General features: G+C 38.7%; 1 protein-coding gene across 2 annotated transcripts in view; it reads left to right on the forward strand.

The window, feature by feature from the left end:
- CTNND2 (catenin delta 2) overlaps nucleotides 1–22,350 on the forward strand; it is a gene marked incomplete at both ends in the record, with an annotated part of 531,585 nt that overhangs the window by 285,402 nt on the left and 223,833 nt on the right. For both annotated transcript variants that reach the window (XM_082277797.1, XM_082277798.1), the window contains one exon: nucleotides 11,237–11,489. In XM_082277797.1, the coding sequence (XP_082133923.1) occupies nucleotides 11,237–11,489 (253 nt within the window). The remainder of the gene's footprint in view (nucleotides 1–11,236; nucleotides 11,490–22,350) is intronic.

The following is a 22,350-nucleotide window of genomic DNA, read 5'->3' on the forward strand; positions in this document are numbered from 1 at the left end:
GCTGAGCCCCAAGTCCATCTTGGCAAGGCTGCTCTCAATTCCTTCGTCTCCCAACCTGTATTCATACCAGGGATTTTCTGCACCTTGCATTTGATACTCAAATTCAGATGATATCGCAAACAAATATGAGTGGTGTTTTTTAAACTTTACTTGGAGACATATCTTTTTGATGGTCCCTTGGTAACTTGTTTGTTATTAGCTGTTGCAAATCACTGAAGCTGTCTTATGATTTAAACATGCTGAAGAAAATTTAGAAAATTAACCCAGCATGAAATAAAATGAGACTACGTAAAATGACATTGAGGGACTACAATTTTAATGTCATGATGAATCACATACAGAGGGCTTAGTTCACAGTTTTCTGCACACAAAAGGTGTGCAAATGTAACTTCAGCTTTGGGACTCAGAAGCCTGAGTCTGATCCTTGCATATCACCAATGGCAGTTTCCAAAGGGCACTTTATAGCCCAGTTAAGGGACAGTTATCCTTTCTCAGGTTGTGTTACGTGTAGCTTTTCAGCATGGAACTGGAATTTGATTAGCCAGATGTATCACTTGTAATTCCATAGACTTCAGATTAATGAGTAAAAGGAATCTCAAGGGGTTTAGAGGAAAAAAAAAAATCCTGTATACATGCAGTTAGATGTTGTCAAGTTCTTACAAGGAACACCAATGAGTACATTGGTATAGTAATTAATTTCAGAATGGCACCTAGGTGTTAATGAAAAGTTACCTGTTACATGTTCTTTCCTGTATTACAAGTATTTGATTTAAAAGAAAAAGGGAACATTGTTTTCAAATATATTTTTCTTTATTTGTCTCTAAAATTGTCAGTTATGGGGAAAAGGAGAAGCAACAGAAAAATCATCTTTCTCTTGCCTCATTTGGATTAAACCCTTTGTCCTTTCTCAAATCTGTATTTAATTTTTCATTCTTCCTGATCTAAAAGAGTTAGGTTATAAATACCAAATATTTCTTCTTTCTGCTTAGGTGGTGGCTTTTTTCTGGTTAGGGGACAGGTTGTTTTGTTTTGTCACAAGCTGATTTGCTGTGATGGCACAGCTGCAGATTAATTGAGGATCATGCTGATAAATCACACAGCATGGAGTTCTAGCTATAGGACATAATGTTTTCAGAGAAATTAAAAAGAAAAATTATTCCTACGACTGCATCTCTTTCAGTTTGGTAATGTTGTGATAATAGACCTGTATTCCTAACTGACATCCACTTGATAACATTGTTTTGGGAGAGAGAATTATAGGAAGCAAGCGGGGAGCAAATCTTCAGTACAAACTAAATTGAGCAGAAAATACCTTAGTAATCTGTATAAAGAATAACAAATCACCTCAAAGCAACACAAAGTCATAATCCCATTTCATTTGACAGATCTCGGTTCTCTCATATAGTCTTACCTGTGTTATAGTCTTGCGTATGTGTTTTTAGGTGATTTTTTTCCTGAAAAAGTGTCATTTTCTCTGAGAAATAATTTTCTGTTTTATTTCCTTCCTGTTAACATTTTGGCAGGGGAATAACAAAATACGCTGCTTTCAACTTCAGCAGTATCCCGTGGACAGGAATGGAGAGGGAGGTGGCCGGAGGTTAAAACTCTGCAGAATCACCTTTGTAATCTGGAAGCAATATCCCCCTTACAGTGCAGAAGCATTTCTCCAAATAAGATAGTTGTGGTTTCAAAGTACTGAGCCCATGATTGGGTTCCATAGAGGAAATGCACCCATATGAAGACGGACAAGATTTTTCCACTCAGAATTAGAAACCTTTTAGAATGAATGGTTGGTATCCATGACCTCTTTCCTCTGTCCCATGAGCACGATACCTCCAGAGGCTGGTATTTTGTTCTATGTATTCTCTAGTTCTTCTATTTCCCCTTTTTAATAGAAAAATGACTTGTAACATGTCTGAGCATTTCTCAGGTGCCCCTTGACTTTTGCCATCTATTGAGGGAGAGCTGTGATTATAAATTCTTGCTTAGGGGAGTATATACCTTGTAAATCTGATCTGCCACTACTGAGAAAATACAGTGTTTGTGCCAGAAACTGTAGGTGTATTTGTCATCTGTTTACTGTGCAGGTGTAGTCTCTGTTTAAAGACTCATCACATAAGATTTAGTGATGCAGGACATCCATTCCCGTTTATGTACTTCAGTGTTGCATAGAAATGCAAGGTTGTCATTCATGAAATAAAAACTCAATTCAAACACCTTTCATAAATCTCATTCTTGTAAATCTTTGCTGAACAAAAACACTGCTGTGCCTGAGGTGACTACCCAATAAAGTCTTTAAGATGACTAAATCTTTTATTAGAGGATCATTTATATTTAAAGCACTGTTAAAAATCACCAGCCCATTATTTATTTTCTTTTACTCAAAGTGTACTCTTTTTTTTTTTTTTTTTTTTAATATAAGACTGGCTACTTTTAGAACTATTCCTTTGTCATCATTTCAGCAGTTTACATGTCATTTTTATGATAGTAGTTTTTTCTTAAATGTGTCAAACAACTTTTAAACTATCATTTGCAGCAGCTAGGTTAATGTTCAAGGTGAATATATCACATGCTCTGAAACTGGAACACAAATGTGATTACCTTAATGACAAAACAACTATTCCAGAGTAGAAACTACTAACTAAAATAGCTGAAGTTTAGTAAGGTGTTCTAAGAAATACCATTTGGTAGCCACTTTTCTGCCTAGGATCGTAGTGCCCTAAATAAGAAAAAGTCAAAATCTGAAGGAGAAGATATCCATGCGCTTGATGGCTGTGGCATGATGCAGCACCGTCTGTTAATCTGTTATTGTCTCATACTATTTATATATCTTTTTATATATTAACTGTGACTTCTGTCCATGTGTTCAGTTTTATGCTGGCCAGATGGACAGGAAACTTCAGAAATTTCAAGAGAAGGTTGTTTTAGGAGTGAAAGCAGAAATTTAGTTGCAGTAGGCTCATCTATGTGGAGCAGTGTGGTCTGTGTGGATTTGCTGTGATTGGGCCATTTTGTCCCACGCAGAGAATGTGAAATCATGTAGTACTGCAAAGAGGAGGTAGGTGATGTGTATGTCTCATAAAATGTCATTGCTCAGGGTTGAATTTTATCTCTAGTCAGGAATTTCCCATGATGAATTTAAGCACGTCAAATTCTGAAAGGGCAGTTGTTGATTTCTCTGTTTAAATGCTCATGTAACAAATTAATTAAACCATATTCTTCCTAAACTGAGGGATGCAGCTCAGAGAGAGAAGGCATAATCTGAGAAAAGATCTTGGCAATAACATCTTTAGCAGCCAAAGTTGGCATCTGATTATCACATTATGTGTACGCACCATTTTTTACGTGCAGCAGCATCACTGCAACATGGTAGAAGCTGAGCCTGAGAATGAAAGTTGCATATATTAGTGAGATTAAAATCTGGCAGATTTGAAATGCAGTCAGTTCCTGGAGGTGGAAAGGGGTATTATATTTCTTAATACTGATAACTTGAAAAATGAGGCTTCTCCTCTGTTTGGTTGTAAAAAAGGAAGGAAGTTGTTCCAGCCTTGAGTTGGAAATCTGAAATAATTGAAAATATATAGTTGCATTTCTAATATCTGTGTAAAATCCTGGTGTCCTGTTGGACTGTGTGGATTTTAAAATGGTGCTTTAGCTATGTATACTTTTGAGATACAGCCTTTGAGACAGAGGCTGTGTTACTGTGTTGGACACCCTGTAACTCTGGAACCTCATGGTGGAGTATGACTGGAGGGAAGGATGTAGATTGGAGAAGGTTATAGGTGTGGAGATGTGAGATTGGGCACAGCAGTGAAGTCTGTGACAAACCTGGCTGTGGAAGAGGCTGCATTCAAGTTTTGACTTCAGGTTTCACTGACCTCTCATTGAGCACTGTTGCAAAATAAGCTTGGACAGGATCTCACTCATCTTAGCCACTGTATCTATTGAACTGAAATACAAGTTTCTAAGATACAAATTCTGTCACCATTGCTGCTCAATGAATTACTCATCTACCTGTTTCTGCATTAAAATTTGCTTAGAGGTACAAAAATCTTAATAGATTGCTTCATTCATAAGATCATTTGCTTCCATTGCCAAGCCTGGTGGAACCAGGTGATTTCAGATTGACACCAGCTAATTGCCTAATGAAGCCATAAGTGAAATAATTAGTGGTAAAGAAATGCCAAGTCTAAATTGGTGATTAAGAAAATACGGCCATATGCTGAGGGTTAGGCAGTGGCAGTTATACAACTTCCCCCAATAAAAAAAAAAAAAATGGAACCTAAGACACAATGTGAGAATGTGCAAACTCAAGTGGAACAATATGAACAAAAGCCTTCAAAGTGACCCGGTAACAGCTGTAATGTAAATAGAGGAGTAGCTCAGAAACCAAGGAAGCAGTATTTTCTTTGACTGACTTTCTGCATTATAGAAAAACATTAGTTTCTAAGCAAAGGAATGTTCAGCCTTATTGTTACAATTAGTGTTAGATCTAAGAACTCTCCTAGGAAATGGAACTGAAAGGATGCCTCAGTGCAGTAGCAAGTTCAGTTCTTCAGTCTTCAAAGATTGTCAGTTTCTGTATTGTAAGACTTAGTGAGCACAATATACAGAGCACAAGTGATGTTTCCTTGGTTTCTCTGAAACAAGGAATTCTGCAAATCAATGGCATGTAGATATTACAATGGTCAGAATATTATTTTAAGAGTTTTGAAAGAATCAAGTAGCAAATGGTTGGAGCGTACACTCACTTTGAATGTGTTTATGACCTTCATTAGGATTAGTACTTTACAGCTGCCAGCAATGGCAGTGAGCCTGTTAAATAATTCAGAGGCCCTGAGTATTTCCCATAGCAGTAGGTGCGTAGCAGCTAAACAGCTACCTGTGGTTTTGAAGATAGGATGGAAAAGTGAGGAAAATACATTTCTCCTGTGATGGCATCTGGTAGACACAAGGATGTTGCCTTGATAAAAGGGCTTCCTCTTCACCATGTCATGAAAACATCTGATGATAAAAATATTACTGAATACCTACTTGTACCAGCTTGTAGACATACTAATTACAAGTAGGTGTAACAGCCAGGTATAACCAGTGCTTGAGGAAATTATGACTAACATGTCCGTGGGTGGAAAAGAAGCCTTTTTTGCTATGCACCATCCTTTCTTTAGTTTGCTTGTATTTCCCCTGTACACTGTGCTATGTTCCCTTAAAAGACATGCCTTGTACAGCAGGGAGACCTATTTGCCATTACCAGCTGTTTAAGGCACTGAGTTGAGCATGGGGAAGCTGACTGGAGGGAAGGAGGTTGTATTTCCCTGGGTTTACACAGAACAGGAGCATCTGTAGAAAGCTGGAACCAGCAGAAGGAATTACGCAGAACAGCCCTGGAAGCCCTAAAGGGTTGATTTTAGGCTGGTAGGGTTAGGTTTGAAAGCAAAAGCTGGCTGGATGGTGAAAAGCCCATCTCATGAGGATGCAAAAGAAGATTTGCTAACAAGTCCTTTTTATTTGTCTCTGGCTGAGAATTGGGAGACTGGAATATTGATTGCAAGATAAACTAAATAGGACAAAATAAAGAGTGCAGAGAAGTGAGAGAGGAGCAAATGGAAAGCAAGAGAAACAGAAAGTTGTAGTAGTTTTGATGGTGTTTTTCTTGTTTTGAGCGTGAGAAGTCACGTAGCAAAGTTGTCAGCTTCTATAGAATTTCTGGGGTGTTGGTATTTGCATAAGGTCTTAAGTATTTTAAATCAAAATTAGAGCCTTGTATCTTGAAATCTTGCAGTGTTTGCTTTTTTTTTTTGTTTTGTTCTCACTTTGCATGTCTTAAGTACAAAATTCCTTGTGCGTGTGTAGTTTGAGCAGAGGATATGATAGTGCCTTTATCAAATCTTAACAGCCTTAGAGGTAGTTGCTAATACCAATTACAGGGAGGGTTTTTTCCCCCCCTTTCAGTAAATATTTTCAGTTTCCCTCAACCATGTATTTCTCTAAAATTTTATACTTCCCATGTGGAAAAGTGCTTCTAAAAGTAATTGCTAAGCAAATTATTACTGTTATTTATTACTTATTATTGTTATATATAATACCATGTATCTTGAACAGTATTAAGATTGACTGTTTGTGCTTGTTCCTTTGGATTGCCAATTCACTACTACCTTGATTAACATCTATTTTATTAAACTTCTTTTGCAAAAAGGCTGGTACATGCCTTAAAACACTCTTTTCAGCATTTTGAGATAAAAGTATTTGCATATCCCAAGCTTGATGAGTTTTTTCCTAATTGACAGAGAATGCACTGTATTATTTTTATGGTATATTAGGTGGGAAAAGTATCTGCCTTATAAATCTCACTATAGATTTGGTACCAACAGAATGCAGTGCATTTATATCATTTATGAACTCATGAAGGGATGGTGGACTACTTTGCACTGAAAAGACATCTTACTGGGATCCAGTTTTCAACTATAACGTGAGAGTATAAATCAACTGCAAGTGCAGATCAGTGAAGGAAAAAAATGAAGGGAGAAAAGAAAGAAAATAATTTTGAAATCTCTGTGAAACAAACTAGAAGTTTAGCACAGGAACTGAATGTCTAATATCAAATAATAAGAGGAAAATTTTACAAGGTAATATCCACAAATCGAACAGCAGCATCAGCGAAGTAATTTTCGGCAAGGAGGTGTAACAGGATAATTCTCATTAATGAATTTATTATTTCTGAGGGTCTGATCCTTCTTACATTAATTGGGCAAATATCCTCTGGCTTCTGACAAGTCTGAACTTTTTAGCAGTTCATATGCAAACTTGATCTCCCAAGATGCTCAGGTATGGTGTAATAGTATCCCTGCCTAGATCAATTTGTTCTTGCTTTTTACATTTTGTTAGTTGTTTCTGACATCTGCCACAGATGTGAAAAGAACATTCAAAAGCTGAAAGTGAATTTCTGAGTATCACATTATGAGCCTATGAGTGTATTTAGTGATACACCTAAATTATCAGCATTGATATAAAAGTTGTGATATCTTTGTTAATACTATGCAAAAGCCAAAGGAAATTATAAAGACTGGCTTTTCTATATGCAATTTCTGCAATCAGGAGAACCATAATCAGGGCATGTGTCAGGTCTTTGGAGGGTTTTCATTATATTTGACAGGGGTTTTTCTTTCTCTTTGACAAACATTAGTAAGAGCATACGAAATGTCTTTGTGGTACCCCAGATGCTCTGTGTGCTGGGTATGTGATTTTGGTTGGAGTAGTGAGGGGCTATGATACAGTATCTTTAAGGTATTAATGATACGACAGATTAAAGCAAGATTTTAAATCTTTAGGTGACAAACTGACATCACTGAGACTGTAGTTCTCGATTTGCACAGTGTGAAATGCTCACTTGAAAAACTCTCACTTCGGAAATTCTCAGTGAAACCCTTCTCTCAACTCAAAATTAAAATTCTCCTTTTCAAGGACATTTCTTACATTGAAATTTAAAATGTTGTTAACTTACAGAGATTTATTGGCCTACAGCTGAGCATGTCATTTTTTGTACTGGGTCTTTGCTGGCTGCACAGGGAGTAAGTGCTATGACTCTCCCTCCAGCATGAGCTGGCCTCAGCTGCAGGTCATGGACTGTGCAAGGCCCTCTTGTATGCCTGGAGTAGGGCACTTGGGAGGGGAGGATGGGTGCCAGTCACCCTCTCCTTGTGTCTCTGCAAGGCCGCTGTGTTGAGCAGTCCCAGGAAGAAGCCATGGGGAGGCCGACCAGTGCAAAAGGAGCAAGCAGAGCTTCAGAAACTTACCTGGCATTCAGAATCCACTGAATTTCCATGTAAGTTCTTAAAAAGTGAGGGGAGCAGTCACTACTGAAAGTAGTGTTTTCATGGGTGGTCACTTATATGAGACATAGTACAGGATAAGTAAGTTTTTGAGGCCTTCTGCTTCTTTGATTTTAATCTCAATCTCCTTGTCAGTTTTGGGACTTTGGAAGAGCAGAAGGTCTGGTTTTGTGGACCCCTTTACCTTCAAGCTGCACAAAACTAACCTGCTTCTTTACAGTGTGGTTATGACTTTTGGTTTTACCTTTATGTAGAGGAAGAATAGGGTCAGCAGTAGATCCGGGGCAACAACATGACTTGACCATGATTCTGCTTCAACCAGGCCAGGTCTCAGGCTGGTGGGAGAGGGAAAAGTGGCCCATTTCTCCAGAAACAGTACTGTTGCAATTCCTTCTTGTCCCTCTCTTCCCTTGCTGGGGCAAACCCCCTGTCCTTGTTGTCTCACCTACACTGAGCTGGTTCTGGTCAAAGTGTAGCTGACTTGGATTTGAGAGGAGAGTCAAATGCAAAAGTTAGAGAAAGGGGTAAGTGTGTTCAATTTAAAAACAGGTGAAAAGGTTGCATGACCATATGCAAATGTACCTGGTATGTGAATTCTTTCTGGATCAGTCCAGGTATGTGCCTTCTGGATGCCCTGTGCTCAGAGAAGATTTACTGTGCTGGGTGAGGAAATTGACTTCTGAATTTGTTTCGTTAGACATAATCACTCTGGCTTTGCTATTTGAATAGCTAAATAGAAGGGAGATCTCAATTAGCTTGCCATAGCCTAAAGAGCCACACTTCAGTCAGTAGGTTTGGATACCAAAGGGATTTGTTTAAGGGAGGGAAGTGTACTGGTAGAAGATGACTTTGCTTCAGTTTTACATACATTTAATTGTGTAAAAAGGTCTGCTAAAGCATAACCCTTTTATAGTCAGTGACAGTGGCTGTAGTCAAGTTAGATGTAGAAGTTTTTCTGAAGTGTTAGTTGTTTGGGTTTCTTGTTTTTCTTTTAATTGATCTGGGTAACACTGTCCGAATAAGCTCAATTGTGAATGTTTAAGTCATAGATTTGTCTCATTCTCATATTCTGAATATGGCACTTCTGTGTTCATTGTGATAAAATTCAAAAAGAAGTAACAGTCTGCTAGGGAGATAATTTGAGAAATGGATCAGAGTGACTTGAGAAGCTTGTAGGTGTTAGACTGACAGCCAGTTTCAGTTCACATAAATACCTATTTTGATAACGAGACAAAGGAGAAAATAGAAAGAAAACTTTTCAAATAATTTAAAAACAATCATGATTTCCATTGAACTGTCTTGCAAAGAAGATGAAGGAAATACTGTGGAATATTTTGCAAAGCAATCAACATTACAATGAAGCTCTTGTTTTCAGCAGTGTTGGTGGTGTAGAATTTTTTTGCAATTCCCCATATAATTTGTTAAAAGGTAGCAGCATCTTGTATGGAGTGACAGTGCTAAAGAGTATGCTATGTCAGTATACAATTACATTTTCTCTTTTTCACTTGAAAATATTTCTAGTATTTTCTCTAACTTGTTTTATTACTCTTTTTCTCACAAGGCACCCGATTTTGGTTTTGAACTCTGTATTTTCTGTTAAAATGTGATGTTTGTCTTTCTTTCTAACCCTGAATTTAGCATGATTTATGCATGGAATGTTTAAATATGCTGATGCTGTTAATGTTTTGGAACTGATGCAGTTTTATGGAAAGGTCTGTGTGTCTTAATTACTCATTTCTTAAGGAGAAATACACACTAGTAAATAAACCAAAACAGTACATGTAAAATGTTGCTATATGAATGAGCAAATGTGATCATAGACTGGTTTGGGTTGGAAGGGACCTTTAGGGTCATCCAGTTTCAGCCCCCTGCAGTGAAGGGACCCTTTCAGCTAGATCAGGTTGCTCAAACTCCATCCAACCTGACCTTGAGCACTTCCAGAGATGGAGTAATAGATAAGTGGGTGATCCCACTTTCTTATGTTTGCAATAAAGTTATGATACTTGCTGTTGTAAAATTAAAATTTCAGAACCATAAGAAAAAAAATAAAATAAGTAAAAAATTCAATATAAATTTAAAATTTTCAGGTGTTGTAGTTTTGACAAGGTCATACAAAACCATGATGATTGTATTTAAAGCTCACTGTATTTTCTTTGCTGAGACTTTGAGATAAAATGCTTAAAATCCCTTTCATGGACTTATAATACATTAAATATTTATTTTTAAATGTGCATGCCAATGAAAAATCATTGGGAAATCTGTTATAAAAACATATCTCTTCAGTATGAGGTTTTGTCTGCAGTTGAGCATATGAATTTGACCCAGCTGAAAATAGCCCTGGACTTTTGGCAAAAGTATTCTTGTTCTCTTGGGACGGGAGGAAATGGCAACCACCATGAGTTCATGTGCCACTTCAAACAGTCCAAATTTTCTGAGCAGAGCCAGCATTTAATTTGTATCTGTCTCCAGGCCAAAGATGGTGTGGGTATTGGTTCTCTTGCCCTTACAGTGATAATCCATTTGCTATTAACTGCACTTGGGTTCAAAAATACTGTGTGTTTAATCTGGTGGACTGGATCTCCACTACCCGGTGCTGTAACAAAGAAATATAATGGGCTACAAGAGAGATTAATAAGATTTTTGAGTCGCAGAGGCATTAAGTCAGTTTAAAGCTATTGGTTAAGCTTCTCAGAGCTGGTAATGCATTAATCTTGAGCTGTGGTGTATGACCACAGCCGCTGCTGGCGTGCATTAAGACATATACATGGTCACCTTGTGCTTAGCTGTTTTTCAGACTGAGTTAGCAATAACACTCTCCTGAGTCTTAACTTAAGGTGAAATTTGCAGGAGATGGGTTAACAAAGCATATGCAGTGATTCTCGGTATCAGGTGTTTGGTTTTACCTGCTTTATGGATAGCAGGGCTGCAAATCTGGGATTGTTGGGTATTTCTTCTGCCATAGAGCCATCTGTCTCAGTTTGGACTCTTGAGCCTGCTTTGATCCTCCTTCTGCTGACGTCCACCCCTTTAAGGACTGCAAAAGCCTCACTCAGTGGTGGTTGTGAACCTTAGCTTGACTATTTCCATGCTGCTTTTGCACTTCCTTCATTTTGTGTTAGTGCAGTTAGAACCCCAGGTGAAAACATCTCTCCACTCTGTTTAATTGGTGTTAAGGTCTTCTAGTCCAGAACTGGCATGTCATTTAGAAATTTGTTTGATGGTTATTTCCTTCTAAGGTTTTGAAAATGACAGTGTTGCTTGTTTCTTTTTGTTTGTTTTTTTTTCTCATTCTTTTTGAACCCTTGTTTTATATGTGTGTGTTTTTTTTTTCCTCTGCCTAGACCTGGTTAACCAGTTCTGTGAACAGGTCCTCAATTTTTTACTTTGTCCCTACTTTCCTGTCGTAGCCCCATCTTCCCCTGGTGTCGACTCCGTACCCTTACAGCGCACAGGCAGTCAACACGGCACACAGAACGCAACCGCGACCTTCCAGAGGGCCAGCTATGCGGCCGGCCCAGCCTCCAATTACGCAGACCCCTACCGACAGCTGCAGTATTGTCCTTCTGTTGAATCACCATACAGCAAATCTGGGCCAGCCATCCCACCCGAAGGGACCTTGGCTAGGTCACCTTCCATTGATAGCATTCAGAAAGATCCCAGGTGGGTGAAACCTTCTTCATTGTCTTCTATTTCTTGCTCGTGCGGAGGTTTGTAATTGCAATTTGCTTTGCGTGTTTCTGCTGTTGGATATAAAGAAAAGCCCACCTGTGGTGGTACACGAAAAACTTTGTTTGCATGATGACAGTATAGTCCTAATGCTTCGCCTTGGAAAGCTCTCATGAGCTCTTCTGTGCAATGAAATGATTGGAGTGGTCTTGAATGTGTGTGTTTAGCCTGCTTTCAGTAATGCCACCCCTCAAAAGCTTAAGAAAAGTAATTTTCTCTGGAAATGGGAGGAGTGGAGTTGCTGTTGACTCTGTAGCCATTGTGGATTGAATTTTCAAGTTGCTTCTTGGGCAGAAGTTGTTGCAGTTCTTGGTTTGTCTACATTTAATGTTTATAAATGCTGCAGAAAAGGATATTTCGGTATTGTCCAGTGAGACTGAGCAATGTGAAAGCAGCATGTAACCAGGCTTATGTTCCACCCCATGTGTTGTACAGGCTTCCAATGCCAGTATGTAGTAAAAGAATGTATGATTACAGCTTTGCAGAAATGGTTATTACTGTGCATGCTTTTCAGATATTGATCTCAACTTCTAATGTTGCTAATGACCATCCTCATCTACTTAAGGAAGATGCAAGGAAGAAACTTCATAGCCCAAGCAGGCACATAGATTAGAGAGAGAATTTTCTGGGAAATTCTTTGAGTTCCATGATAACAGCAAAAGAAATGCTAGCTGGAGTCCTCAATGCACTTTGTGGTTTTGTTGAGTTTTCTGAGAGAAAAGAAAGCAATTCTCTTTGGTAACTTGAGTTTAAACTTGTTGAAAGTGTTAATTTATATCAAGGTTGTATTTTGGCAGACGGTGTGATTTATTTATTTATTTGTTTGTTGTAATGTGTAATTTAATGATAGGAGAGTCCAAAAATTTGCCTGCAACAAAAATGCTGGAGGTTTTTAAGTAACAATTTGAAGAGACTTCTTTCCCAAAATTAAAAACAAAAAAAAATTATTCTCTACTTGTTTAGCATTATAGCAGTTCTTTCTCTCTCTCCGCCCAGGAACAGAACAGCAGATAACATTTTACGGCACATCAGAAACATCACTGCTTGCAGAGTTTTACTTGTTGAGAACACTTCTGTTGTCAACCTTTTTTTTTTCCCCTTAGCTTTAACTGCAGAAATTTGAAAAAATATGAATTTAATTGCTCCCCTTCTTCCCCCTGCCCCAAAGCAAACATTGGTAACTAGAGGGAAAAAGTCTTTCTGAAACAGTGGTATTATATTTGTATCCCAGAATATAAGAGCCCATGTAGAAAAAAGAGCTTTGCTTCGTAATTGTCTTATGTTGAAACTTAAAGAAACCTACATTAGGAGTGCACTAAAGCAGAGGAGAAATGACTGTAATCTATATGAAATGTTTTTAGGAGAAGCATGATGGTGTTGAAGATACTATTCCCTATAAACAGGAAAGACACATTTACAGTATCTCTACAGGTCTTAGACATAATATCTTTTTAAGAAAAGCTTACTTCTGTTCAGTTGCTTTGCTGTCACTTTGCATCTGTTAGCCAGTTAATGTATAGGATACGTGCTTGTAAAAGATTTCTTCTTAGAGGTTTTCCATTTGCTTCTTTTTTGGTTCTTCCTTGTCTTGCGATACCATTTGTACATTCATGAGTATTGATTTCTGTAGGTAAAGTAGGAGCAGGCAGGCATCTAGGTATAAATTTAACTTCATAAACCCTTTAGAGGGGATCATTAAATATTATTACCGGTTACTATTAGATGGATTGGAAATTTGTACAAAACTTTTGTAAGTAGGTTTGCATTACTCTTGATTTCATTCATTTGATCCACGGGCTGTGTGTGGTGTGTATTACTATTTCTGCTCTTGCATGTTGGTTTGAATCATTCTGATAAAGAAATGTCAGAAACACCCTTGATTATGTTATGCCTTAGTCCCCAGAAACCGTACTCCACCAAGGGAGACTGACTTGTGAAACTGTCTGTGGCCTACAGCACTTGCTGATCATTCAGCTATTGGAAAGACACTGAACATTTAAAAGGCATGTGAAGAAAAGTAACAAAAGCAATCAGAATGTTTTTAACATGGTTGATTTCTATGAATAGATTACAAAAATGTCAATAAATTACAAGTGTGGAAATGATAAGATGAAAGTCTTTCCAAATACCTCAAAAAATAATATGGAAGGGCAGAAATTACTTAAGGTAGAATGTGGGAGATACAACCAGGAAAAGGAAAACGGCCCAAATGCAACACAGGCTTTCAGTGGCTGTGTTAAGTTGTGCTGTATTCCCCCAAGGTTTACCAGTTACACCTTACACAGCAAGAAAAAAATACACAGGTTGGTCAGGAGCTGCACTTTGTCAACTGAGAAGTCACAAGTGTCCTTACAGCCGTGTTGCTGCTTTTGTTGGCTGGTTGGTTGGAGTGTTTTGTGACTGTCACGAATCATGGAGGGCAATAGTAGGCATCATTTTCAGACACCAAACCTACCTGTCCAACCAGAGGTCCTAAACAATACGCAGAGTCAGAGGAAGATCTGCAAGACAAAAACACACTATTTGCAGGCTTTTGATTAGCATTTCCTGTGTGTCAGTCAGCTCAAGATGAAAAATAGATATCCAGAAAAGATTGTACTCACCCTAATAAGCAATTAGCATTCCTAAAACTGAACATCATTTTCTGGATCTTTAATTCTGACAGAATTTCTGTCTGAAGGCCCAGAAAAATGGTTGGCAGGCACCGATGTAATTGACAATTTTTTCCATTGTTTTCACCATGTAGTTTGTCTTACTGATACTCCCAGTTTTAAATACGTGTTCTGAGCTGACATTTGGCAGATGAAATTTTAGCTCAACATCTGTTCTGCATCATCCAGCTGTCATAAAATGCAGTTCAGTGTTCATTAACTTAAAGTTTAGGACAAAAAATTTAAAAAAAAAAGGGGCATTAAGATGTTTACAATCAAGTTTGTGGCAGGAGATAATTTTTAATTTATGCAGGTAGACTGTTAACTCATAGGAGCTCATAAACCAGGCAGTAAAAACTTTACACATACGTACTGTTGGAGAGTGAGGCTTTGTTGTTTAAAAAGGAAGTAAGTCCCATATCACTGTCAGGAAAAAAACGTAAGTTCTGCTTATGGGAAATGGAACAGTTCATATCATTACAGTTGATGTCATTGCAGATGGGTTTTTCAGAGCATTCTTTTATGTTTACTTCATATAAAAAAAGGAAAAGAAATATGAAGTAGGGCTCTGATATCAACTGTTTCATGCCATAATCTCTTTTATGAAAATGTGGTGTAAGGAGGGAAGGGACACAATATTTATTTTATAATTATTTGGTTCCTACTGAACTGTGAATGAGAGAGGTCTTGAGTATGTTAAAGTATCAGAAATACATGTTAATGTGATATTTGCCTACCTGCTTTCATGAAGGAAGATTAATCTGTCTCTTGGCACCAACAAATTATCTGTGGTTTGTCTATTTCTAATTTATTATTGTTGTTGTCATTATTATTTTATTCCTCAGTTTTATTTTGTCTATTTCTAAATTTTAGAAACTGGGGCAGTCCTAGAAGTAGAAATGTTGGGATCCAGCTGTCCAGTTTTTATTCCAAAATCCATACTTGCCAAATGTGTATGAATTACTTAATTTTTGAGGTTTTAACCTAGTAAGCAACCATGTACATGCTACTGATAAGTTGCACTTGCTACACAACAGATGAAAACCAGAACATTTTCACATCCTCCGTTTAAATACGTACCAGTGAGGTTTTGTGGTTGCAGTGGTTTTGGTGGCTTCTGAACTCACTGTGCGTGGTTTGATGTGTCCAGTCAACAGGTGTCCTTCATTGTTGTGTGACTCCCCACCTGGTTTTATTTACACACATATACACAGGTAATCTCCTGCAAAGAAGCTGTCGAGAAGCTGAGGTAACAGCAAGAATGATGTGGAATACATTATGGCTACCAAAGTGATTTTCAGAGCTCGGTGTCCATTTCATATGGCCTTGAATTATATTGAAAGCTTGGCCATTATGGCTTCACCTTTCATCTGTTTCAGAACCTTTAGAACTATTTATTCAGAAAAGTGGAATAATTTGGTGAATGAAGCTGTAAAAGCTGTAATGTATTCATTATAGAGCAGACTGTAATAATGATTAGGCTCTTGTTTAAAAAGAAAAAACATGAGCAGTAGAGAATCATGTTGCAACTTTATAAGAAAAAAAGAAATTAAACCCAGCTATCTTGTAGTGGTTCTCACCTTTAGAACTGTCTGGGTGTAGATCAGCACAGAGACAAGAGTTTTCCAGGTATTGCATGATTTAACTGTAATACCCTGAAGCATTTCTGCTCTGTTTTGTGTTTTCAAAGTCAACTTCTCATTTCATTACCTCTGCTGACCCTAATTTCCTCCTAAGCAGAAGATGACAGTGCTGTCTGTCTGTCTTCTAAACTTTTGAATTGGCTTTCTTTTCACTTATGAAAGGATATAAATTAGATCAGAACATTTTGTGTGAACTGTAAGTTTCAAAACTCATCTTTTTTTCTCTTATTTTTTTTTCCCAAAAGTATATTCCATTTGCAAAGTACAAGCTAGAGAGCATTCTTTTTCTGTAGGAAAAATGATAGAAGTAAAATAAAGTCTAGTTAAATTTCTGTGCTCCAGTAAAACCACCTATGAGATTAGCACACGGAGTTTGGAGCATGGTCTGGTAAATGTTTCTGCAGGAGTCTTCTCCATATATTTAATCTCACTTTCTTACAAGGATTAATAGTGTTAGTCTCCTGTAAGTCTGAATAGCAGCCACACTCTCTGAACAGTCTAAAGAGGTAAGAAGATAACAGTATAATCCTGCACATGTGCAAGGTTGGCAGTCTTGGTGGGAACATGTCTGTAGGTTCTTTGGGAAGGGTTGTCACCTTCAGAAAGAAACTTCTGGTGAGATAGAAGGCCTTGCTGTGACTGTGGTACAGGTGGTGACAACATTATGCAATACTGCCATTTTCAGGCCTGAGACATGGGCTGGGGTTTTCAAAATCCCAAGGGATTGGTGGTGGCATCGGTGGGTTTCTGGCCTAACTCTCTAATGCAAGGTGTAGAAGATCGAAGTTCCCATTTTCAGTCTGGGTGAGACAGAACAGGGCTTGCACATACTCCTTCCTGCTTTTATGTGACACAATGATAGGCAGCTCTCCTTTTCACTTAATTGTTTTCGAAGGTCCCTCTTACCCTTATCTGAAATTAAGGGTAAAGGGGAAGGTTTCTCCACAGGTGGTAGTAGTAGGACAGCCATGGGAAACACACTTCTGGTGAATCGGAGCATGTAAATTTTGGCAGTGTAGGCTTACCTCCAGAAGCAAATGGTTCAGCTTTCTAGGTCCTGTGAAAACTGAAAGATTTTTTTTTTCCATCAAATTTACATAAGCCAGGCCCCTTGTATTGGTAGAAAGAATCAGACAGTGTTTGAGAGTGCTCATTTCATAGGTCTGTGTTTATCTTTCATACAAGAAGGAAGTACCAGGTTTACTGTCCCTACACAGAAATCGTACAATTTCTCAGGATTTAATGTGTACTCCTCTGAGCATGAAAAACTGACCCCAAAAGAATAAATCTCAGGAGTCTAAACAGCACAAGAAACCACCCAATTCAAGAATAACAAGTCTGGAGCACATTGTAATTCTTCATACAGATCTCTTCTACATGGAAGGTGGGAATTTTTAGTTAGTGCACAAGTTAGTTTTTAAAAAGCATAGCAGCTATGATAACGTAAACAGCAATCTGTTTCCCTTTCCTGATGAAGATAATTAAGAATGAAGCTTGCTTCCTTAAAATAAGTGAGGATGTAATCCATAGACTATCCTACAGTCTGTTAATTCGGGATTTTGGGACCTAGCTGGAAACCTTGTCTGGAAAAGATTTTCCTAGGGAGTATTTAGTTCCAGCTTGAGCATGGCAAAATAAACAAGCATCTGACTGGTTCTTGCAAGTGTCAACTTATGGCGAGGTAAAGAATTGATGTCCAGAACTTGTAAAACTTATTTTTGTGTGTATTTGAGCACACTGCTGTATGTGCCAACAGTTCCTGTCTTTCCACTGTTTACATTAAGGTGGTTTATAAGTGGCTGGGGAGGTGTTTGGCACAGGTGGAGTAATTTCACAGCACAGCAAATGCAATTCAGTTTGTACGGAATTATCCACCTGTATTTGCTATTTTTTTTTCACTGGAATTTGCCCCATATTGTTTAGCAACCTTCTTTCTCTAGGAGAAATGCGTGGCAGTAAAAGTCATCCCAACCAAACGAAACCAAAGAAACAAAAAAATTTAAAAAAATCCATGAACTGTAGTGTACAGGAATGAAGCGACTCTGCTTTCAGCTCGTGAAGTACTTACTACCCACTTGCTCTCCTTTCTGACTGGTACCATTTTACTGACAGTGCAGGAGGCCACTCAATATTGTTGCCATCCTGTCTGTTAAGAAGTCTGATCCTATCATTAGCAGACCTGCTCTACTGCAAGCACAGAACATCACACTTTCAGGATATTACAGTAACGTGGATGGTGCTGGTCTATGTCGTTTGAATAATGAGTATATCCAGGAGAGCTTACAGTTCCTAACCTATGAGCAGAGTAGAAGAGGTCATGCGTAGCATTTTATTTGGCAGGTTATTTATGCAGTATGCAGGGTATAATTTTGAGAGAGATGATAACCTTGTCTCTTGTCTTGATCTGCAAGTTTAGCTCTTCCAATCCTCTCCCTCCACCAGAAGGTAATTCTTTTACATTATGCTGAAGGGAGGGAAGCAAAAGGCTCCTTAGGTACTTGTGACTGGGGCAGGGTGTTCAGGAGGATGCTGGCAGGAGAGCCACGTATTATTGTTAAGTGCACATCTAATAGCTCAGGGGAGATGAGACTGATGTCTTCTTTTTGAAGAGTTTTGTTATTTCTAGCCTACCTTCCTCCCCAGTGCTGGTCTGCCACTTGAAGAACAGCAACAAAGCCCTTCCCTCTCTTTCTTTCTTCATCTGTTGTGTATTTTAATGGCCTCATTCATCCAAGAAGAAGCAAGTGGACACTGTACCTCCTACTGTCTATAGCTCATTTCTGGTTCTTGCATGGCATTACTGAGCTTCTAATGGCAAATATGTATCTCAGTGCAGTTTTTGCCTTTGTTTGCCATACATTTTTCTCAGCATCCTGTGGCTCATTTGCAAACTTGGACAGATGCAAAATCTGTGTGGTGCCTTTCTGTGATGACAGACTGTAAGAGCCAGGAAATGTTGCAAGTATATTTTCTAAGCAGACATTAAAAACATGGAGAATCATACTTTCAGGCTTTAGTGGGCTCATGTAAGCTGTTACAATCTCCTGGCAAGATAAACCACATAAGAAGCTTCTCAGTAGTAACTCTTGGACATCTCATCAGCCAAATGGATAATAATGATCTTACTGTTTACAGGGACGTTGAGAACAAGTTAAATTTTTAAGGTGCTTTGAAGTTCAAAGGATAATCTTGCTTTTACTTTCATGGGAAATATGATGGGAGGGAGAAGAGGGAAATAGATGGAGAAGATGAATGGGGGAAATTTTAAAGAAGTGAGATAAAATCAGGACACATAGTCTCAAATTTTTTTATTAAAAGAAGCAACTGAAAGCCATCCTTGATCCTGAGACAAACTGCCATGCAGAGATTGTTAGTTTCAGAAGCTAGACTTCAGTGTGATATACCATAGTTACTTTATAAGCAGGAAACAAGAGCTAACATTGAGAGTGCAGAACATTTCTGCAAGATAATAACATCAAGCGTTTGCTGAAGAAATATTTCTAGTGTAGAGCCTTTGAAAGGAAAGAATGATCAACAACTTTTATTAGTTTGTAGCAGAACTTTATTGCTTTTATAAATGAAGAGCTTGACTTTAAGAACTTCAGCTCTATATAGATTAAATACATTAGATGGGAATAAACCTATCTGTACCAGCTCACTCAAGATCACAGAATCACAGAATATTCTGTGTCGGAAAGGGCCCATAAGGATCACTGAAGTAGAATTGTTCCTGCTCAGGACACCCCAGGAGTTACACCATGTGCCTGGCATTACACCATGTGCTTCTTGAATTCTGTCAGGCTAGTGCTGTGACCACTTCCCTGGGGAGCCTGTTCCAGTGCCCAGCTTCTGGGTGAGGAACCTTTTCCTGATATCCAACGTAAACCTCTCCTGACACAACTCAGGCTATTCCCTCAGGTCCTGTCACTGGTCACCACAGAGAAGAGATCAGTGTTTCTTCCTCCTCTTCCCCTCGTGAGGAAGTTGTAACTGCCAGGAAGTCTCCCCTCAGTCTCCTCCAGGCTGAAGAGACGAAGTGACCTCAGCCACTCCTCATACAGCTTCCCCTCCAGACCCTTCCCCATTTTCATAGCCCTCTTTTGGGATCAGAGCCTGATGTGAAATCTAGCCTTTATTTCTCTGGTGCATCACCATTTCCCTGGTGATCTCCACCGCCTTCACTTAGGTTGTTCTTTCTCAGCCTCCTCCACTGCCCCGTTCCAGGAGCTCAATGAACAAGTGTGGTTCAGAGATGCACCTCAGTTCTTAGCATTAAGTGAGCGGTTTCCTAGGAAGCAAAAGATACCACTGATCCCATAGAAAACTGCAGCCATTGTTGCCAGGGAAACTCCTAGTCTCTAGACTTAGTGTGAAATATTTGGGGTTTTTACTTGTTTGGTTTTGGTTGGTTGGTTTCTTTGAGCCACTGCAGCACCAGTTAGGATCACTTGCTGCTTAGCTTGCCATTTACCATTAATAATTCGAGGGTCATGTTTGTCTTTACTGTGCAATGAAGTGGAAGGATCTGGATAGCTGAAGATCTGGAAAGAAATGGATAGGTTTTCTTAGCCCAAAAGAGGACTAATAGTGAGATGTCTAGGTTTCCTGAACATACCAAATATAAAAATATGGAGGAGGAAGACACACGTGGAGAAAGGAAGAGCCATGTAAATTCTGTCCCAAGATAAAACAAATAATTTACTTCAGGAAAAGAGCTAAAGCTACGCAGGTATAAAGAAAGCATTTTAATATAGTTTTTACTCTTTAGAAATCATTTGAAGTTAGCTTGATAATCTTTTTGTTCCATGTGAGGACATGATGTATTTATTTCACAGATTTCTTTTTGAAGAGGAGGGCTGATTTTTGTTTTTATTCTGTTTGAGGCTATGTTTTTCTTTTTACCTACCTGAAATTGAGGATCTTGAGTTTAAAAACTTGGTTGGAAAGTTTGGGCCTGGTAGCTGCAGCTTAAGGAAAGTGATACTGTGTGTATGTGTTGGTGAGAGGAATGAGTACAGGCAACAGAGGTGTAACAGGGTTTCTTAGTAAAAGCAGCTCCCTTGCCTTCCTGTTAGCCAGGGCTGTGTTACATTTCATTGTGACTCTCTCAAAATCTGTGCTGGTCCATCAGCCTCACTTTATTCTGCCTCTTGTTGCTAGTGTGAAAAGTGATCCCTTTTCTTGACTGGGAGACGGCTGCTAGGAGTCAAAGGGTGAGCCTGGAGCAACCTGCAGGTGTTTGTTTTTCAGAGGTGTTGGTACTTTCCTGTTAGCTGAGTGATATTGCTGCTGTGCCCATTCTGGTTCAGAATTGGAGCTGCAGATCTGAAGCGGGAGGGTGTGGTGAGTTCCCTGCTTGCAGAGAGCCAGGGTGTCCGGCCTGCTCACAACTGGGGATTTGCTGCCTGTGAAGTTTACTGTAGCTGAAGACACAAAATATTTGAACTGTTTTAGTCAGTTGTAATTCATGTCCAATGATTCACAGAGAGGAGCAGCCTCTCTCCTTCGGTGAAGTGATCCTATAATTACATACATGTTTAGGTCACCGTAGCTAGAGTTATGGCTTTAAAACGAAAAGAATTTGGTTTCTTCCTGCAAGACACTGGCCTCTAAGGGCTTAGCCTTTTTACGCCTTTTTAGGTTTTTGTACAGTTCTGTGATTCCTTCCAACACCTTTTAATAGGGAAGCTTTAACTTTTTTCTGCATGAGAATAGCTGTTAAATATCTTGTAAAGCTCTGGCTGCACACAAATGGGCACACAGGGGGATCTTTTAGATGTTTTGCTGTTAGCTTTTTCAGGAAAAAGTGGGAGAAATGGGTTTGATTTCTCCTGTGGCTTTACCTGAGTTTGCCATGGTTTGCCAAATTACAGAACCTCTGTTTCTGCAAGGCATTTCATCTCTCATGTATTTAGACATTCTCCTGAATGCATGAAATCATCTCTGCAGGATGAAATCTTCTTTGCATAGTCTTCTCTGGTGAATGTTTTTTTTCATTTGTCAGCAGCTACATTTTTTTAAAGAAATTTTATCCTAAACTCTCAAGGTTTTAGCTGCAGCTGTGAAGGGATAACCGATCCTGTCAGCCGCTGCTTTTTGTGTGGCATGGCTCCAGCAGCCATCTGTTACCTTTATGCTTCTGCATGATTTACACACCAGAATCTCCCCTCATAAAAAAAAAACAAAAAAAAAAAAACCCAAAAACCCCAACAAAACAAAAACAAAACAAAACCAAAACAGTAGAGAAGTGCTGCACAAAAGCTTCCTTTGAAGCATGTAAGATTATATATATTATTTCAGTAGACATGGAGGACCAGTTCTTCGGTCTGATAAGAGAGACTTTAGAGCAATTTGGTTATGTTGCATAGGAGGAAGGGGCTGCCTTTTCACAGGGGGAAATGCCTGCATGAAATTTTCTCATTGGGAAGTGTGTGCATGACTTTCACAGAGAAATTGAGAAATGCACACTGACCACCTCTCCACCTTTTCCTTTCCAGTTAT

Source organism: Coloeus monedula (assembly GCF_965178545.1).
Source record: "Coloeus monedula genome assembly, chromosome: 1".
In the NCBI taxonomy this organism is placed as follows: domain Eukaryota; kingdom Metazoa; phylum Chordata; class Aves; order Passeriformes; family Corvidae; genus Coloeus; species Coloeus monedula.